This window comes from Apis dorsata, unplaced genomic scaffold (genome assembly GCF_000469605.1).
Source record: "Apis dorsata unplaced genomic scaffold, Apis dorsata 1.3 scaffold_174, whole genome shotgun sequence".
Taxonomy (NCBI): Eukaryota; Metazoa; Arthropoda; class Insecta; order Hymenoptera; family Apidae; genus Apis; species Apis dorsata.
In genome coordinates, this window is record NW_006263462.1 from 474,721 (window position 1) to 479,416 (window position 4,696).

Genomic DNA, 4,696 nt, shown 5'->3' on the forward strand with positions numbered 1-4,696 from the left:
ATAAACTTGAATAATAAATTAACAATAATATCATTGCCTTCATCGTCGCGAGGAAATTCGGTTTCATAATCTTTTTCTCGTTTTCCATAATTTTTTACTATTCGTCGGTGATACGTTCTCAAACATTTGTACCATTCGTTTCCTTTTATTTTCGTGTTACTTTCGTTCGCAATGGTGTACGGTAAAAGATAATAAATTTTATCCTTCCAGATGTCACAGAATCGGATAAAGTGAAGTTCGAAGAACCAAGAGATTCGACGAGCGGATCGATTGGGGCGGCCGGCGGTAGCAATAAACGTGCTAAAAACAAAAAGAGACGCGAAACACAACAAGAGTTCACGCATTCTTGGGTGGTTGGCGCGCTGAAGGGACACACGGGCCCTGTCCTCGACATGAATTTTTCCAGTAATGGAAAATTCATTGCATCTTGTGCTGAAGGTATGTACCAATAAATTAAATAAAAATTCGTTCATCGGAAGGTCTCTATCGACATATTTTTTTTATCGCAAAATTTCTGTATTTTCATAAAAGTAAGAACCGGTAAATGATTAATTTTTTTTTTTTTTCAATTTATCGAACGAAATACGTCTTTATAATATTTTATTTCGAAAGAAACAAGAAATACATCGTTAAGTAGAACGTATTATTTAATTAGACGATATTTCGATTATCTTGGAAAGTTGCACAACCTTGAAGTTGAGAGAACTACTCGTGAGTCATAAATCGAACGAATGAGATTCATTTTGGAGACTTTCTGACGATGGATAGCCGCGCCATTGCAACAATTGCCGGTATTGCGCGAGAAAAAGCGATAAAAAAAGTTATGTCTCCGATAGAGCCACCCGAAGGACGATCTCTTATGTTTTTTTTTTTTATTTCTGTTTTTCTTTTCTTCGTTTCTTTTAAATTCCCTCGGCTAATATACGTATTACTCCGTTATAGTAGAATAATTTTTTTTTTTATTTTTATTCGAGATAAATAATTCCGGACTTTTACTTGTTGTTTTTCATGCGATGAGCTTTTTTTTATTTTTTTCTTTATTTGCATGTATCGTATATTGCTATATCCGTATTGTTGTGCCAATAACAATAGTCGATTTCTGTCTCTGCTTGCACCGTTTTCACGATTTACAATTTTTATACACTCTCTTGAAAAGTTTTTTTCTTTTTCGACTTGGTTCATCGTAGTTATCCACCGATGTTGAAGATAAACGTGCATTAAAATAAATTTTTATTAAGTTATTGATATTTTTCAAATTAGCAACATAAAATCTATGGAGATACGGTTAGAGAATTTATAAAATTTGAAAGAAAAATAGTTTCTTCAAAATAGTTAAAAAATTTATTTCTAAATACTCATCTTATTCGTTATGTTACAATTTTTCGTCTAGAATAGAGGTAGATGGCAAAATGTAGGTCGTTCGAGTGAAATCAAGTTGTCAGGTCTCCGTGCTTTGGTTTCTCGAAAAATATCTATCCGTCTCGATTGCTTTTTACTTTTATCGTTCGCTTTGGATTTACATATATTTATTATTGTATCAAGTTATTTTAATTAGCCTTACTTGCGGGAGGGTTAATTTCAAAAGAAAAATAAAATAGATATTCTTTTTATCCTCTTATGTGTTATCGATCCACTTGAAGAAGAACATATAGTGAAAGTATAAAAATAATGGAAAAATCACTCGCGCCTAACGACTACTTTCACTATTTCATCTTTGAAATCAAAACAAGATCAAATTCCCCGATTTCTCATTGCTAGTGATACCAGATATTTCAATTTATTTTAATTATTTAATCTTCATTTTATATCTAAAAATTATATCGGATCTTAGGTCTTTAAATGGGAAACAACGAAGCATAAAATGCATAAAATTAAAACGAACTATATTCTCTTAAAATTAAATTAACAACTTACATGAAATTTTAAGAGAATTTAAGAATTTTTATTTTGTTCAGTGTAGTCTCTCGTTTTACGTACGTTTCAGCGCATCCTGCGCGCGCATCATAAAGTATTTCGTAATATGGCGTCGTGTAAGGATTAAAATATTTGAACAGCTCATTGTGTCGTCTCCTTTAATGGTTCACATTGTGACGATCGTGGGTGACCCGTTGGCCATGGAAGATTTTCGTGAAGTCGATTCGACTTCTCGTCCACGCCGAGTTTCTCTTCTTTCGTTTCTCCCGCCGTGTTTAACCTCGAATCTACAATCGGAGGTATGTTGTGCCACGTGTATATACGCGCGTGTAACATTACAAAGCATCGTTGGTATATGAATAATAAGAGCGGTCTCACGCTTTTTCATTGTTCTCATAAATTTTCTTGGAAAATAGATCTTTTTAAAACTTTTAAATATTTTTAAATTTAACTTTTAAATTTCTCTAACGTATTTTTAACCTATTGGAATATCATTTTCCAAGAATAATTAAAAAGAACTATGAGTAAAATTAGAAATATTTACATAATAAAATAATTTGATGATTACATTAGTTGGATAACTTCCATCGAAATCGTTTGCCTAATTTCCCGCGAAATATTCGCCGTAGTATCGTTGAAAGATTATTCGGTAATTAATGTGAGTCATCAGTCATGCCTTAACCGCGAAATCGTATATCATGAATCATTCTATCTTTCGGATATTCGTAAAGCAAATAATCAATGATAATCGCGACGATATGTATCAATGATAATATATATTAGCAATGATGGAAAGCGATCTACGTTTTAAATGTTCTTTCTGAATCGTGAATCTGATCCAAAGTAAACTTGAAATTGTTCGTGGGTTGGGATAAATTTAGAAAACGGCTAATGAACTTGTGAGCAATTTTTCAAATCATCGTTTCCGTTGTATTTGCGATTTTTTTTTTTTTTTGCATCACCTTATCTATTCTCCTTCAATTTTTCCAATTATCGATATTATTAATAATTAATTATTATTGTTTCGTTTTAATAATATTTTCGTAACGTAATGAAAAATTTCACGGAATAAAATATATAAGTAAGATCGATCGATTATCTCGAGTCTAATTCTATGAAACGATATATAGAATTCGGGGCCAGTGGCTGGCTAAGTTGCTGCGTCGCTATCACCTTTCCGATGCGCGAACGTAACAAGCGCGGTTGTAACAGCCTAATAATAGCGCGACGTGGGAAATTCTCTGGCCTTAAATCAAGCCCACACGCCGAGGCGATTACTTATGCTCGCACGGTGACTCGATGAAATAGCTCCGTCATAAGCCAATAATTCGGCGAACAAGATTATCGAATGATCAATCAAGTCAGTCATGCTTTCTCTAATGAAATCTCATTATTATACAGTCAAATTCTTCGTTTCGATCACTTTTAATTCTTCACTGATATTACTCTTTTATTCCTTATCTTTTGTTGTATCAAGTTCGATAAAAACACGATGTAGCACTTCATAAACATTATATGGTTTAATCAACTCATAACGTTTTTTTCACTGTTTGTAAAAGATGCTCGAGATCGTTAAAAAAAAAATTATCGTTACATTTCCTTCATACGATCGTATTTCCAAAATAAGAATATCTAAGAGTCGAGCTCTTTTCATTCTTCGGTTTTATCTCTCTTTGTTATTTTAATTCAGAGAGCGATTCATTCTCGTAATTTTTAATCGATTCGTCGCGTTGGCAAGTTTTCTTAGACTTCGCGGTTCCCTTTCCCCCACTTTGGCTATTATTCACTACTCACGCGAAGGCCGGGATTTCCTCGAAGAATCGTGGAACGCATCGGATGATTTCATTAAATGACGCAACGGTATACATCGAAGCCGGTCATTCCTGCGAACGGGGATACCGTGTTCCGTTATCCGAGTCACCGAGTCTCTTTTTTCGTCCCTTTTTTTTCTCCTTTCTTTTCCCTTACCTCAAACGTGCGGGAATCCTCGCACGATTGTGTCGCCCTCTTTCGAGAAACCGGCCATACGAGCGAGAAGCTTTATTGCAACGCTCGTCGTTCGACGTCATTTTTTGCGTCAAGGAAACCGATAAATTCGATGCAACATATTTTTCTTTTCCTCCTCCTGGAATTTTTTAGAATACGACGTAGTTTCTGACGTAAACTAATTAATCTAATTTTATCACATCGATTTCTTGGTTTCTCGTTTCGTCAAATGGGAAAATTGAAAGGAAAGTTTTTATATTTCGTTCTCTATCGTTATATTCTACTCTATATCGAGACATAGGAAATACGATAAAAATATTAAAATTGTATCCAAGAAATGTATCCACTTGGTTATGATCCATAAGAAAGTACAAATAATATTTGTTATCGATTATATAAAATTTTTTTCGTTCTTTCGAAATCTAATAGATATAATAAAATTTCTCTAATCCGAGAAAGCAATTTCGTATATATATATATATATCTTTAAGAAATAAAATATAAAAAGTTTCTTCGCATCGCTCCTTCGTATTTTTTCTCTCTCTTTTTTTTTTTTTTATTTCATTTCCATCGAAAAGAATCGTGTTATTTCTATACCGCTAAAAAACAGAGAAAAGAAAGCGACCCTTTCCACGCGTGACGCGTTTGGCGAAAGTTGCGTATTACTGAATAAACAAGAAGCGTTAAAACGGTTCACCTTTTATTGGCCGCCCGCTTTTTGTGCTTTGGCCTGTAACGAGAGCGCAACGCTATTCGATCATGTTTTTTTTTCTTTTTTTTTTTTTTTTTTTTTCCC

General features: G+C 33.6%; 1 protein-coding gene across 1 annotated transcript in view; it reads left to right on the forward strand.

Moving 5' to 3' along the window:
• LOC102677888 overlaps positions 1 to 4,696 on the forward strand; it is a 20,711-nt gene that overhangs the window by 12,431 nt on the left and 3,584 nt on the right. The window contains 1 exon segment of the mRNA XM_031509776.1: positions 211 to 438. Within this exon segment, the coding sequence (XP_031365636.1) occupies positions 211 to 438 (228 nt within the window).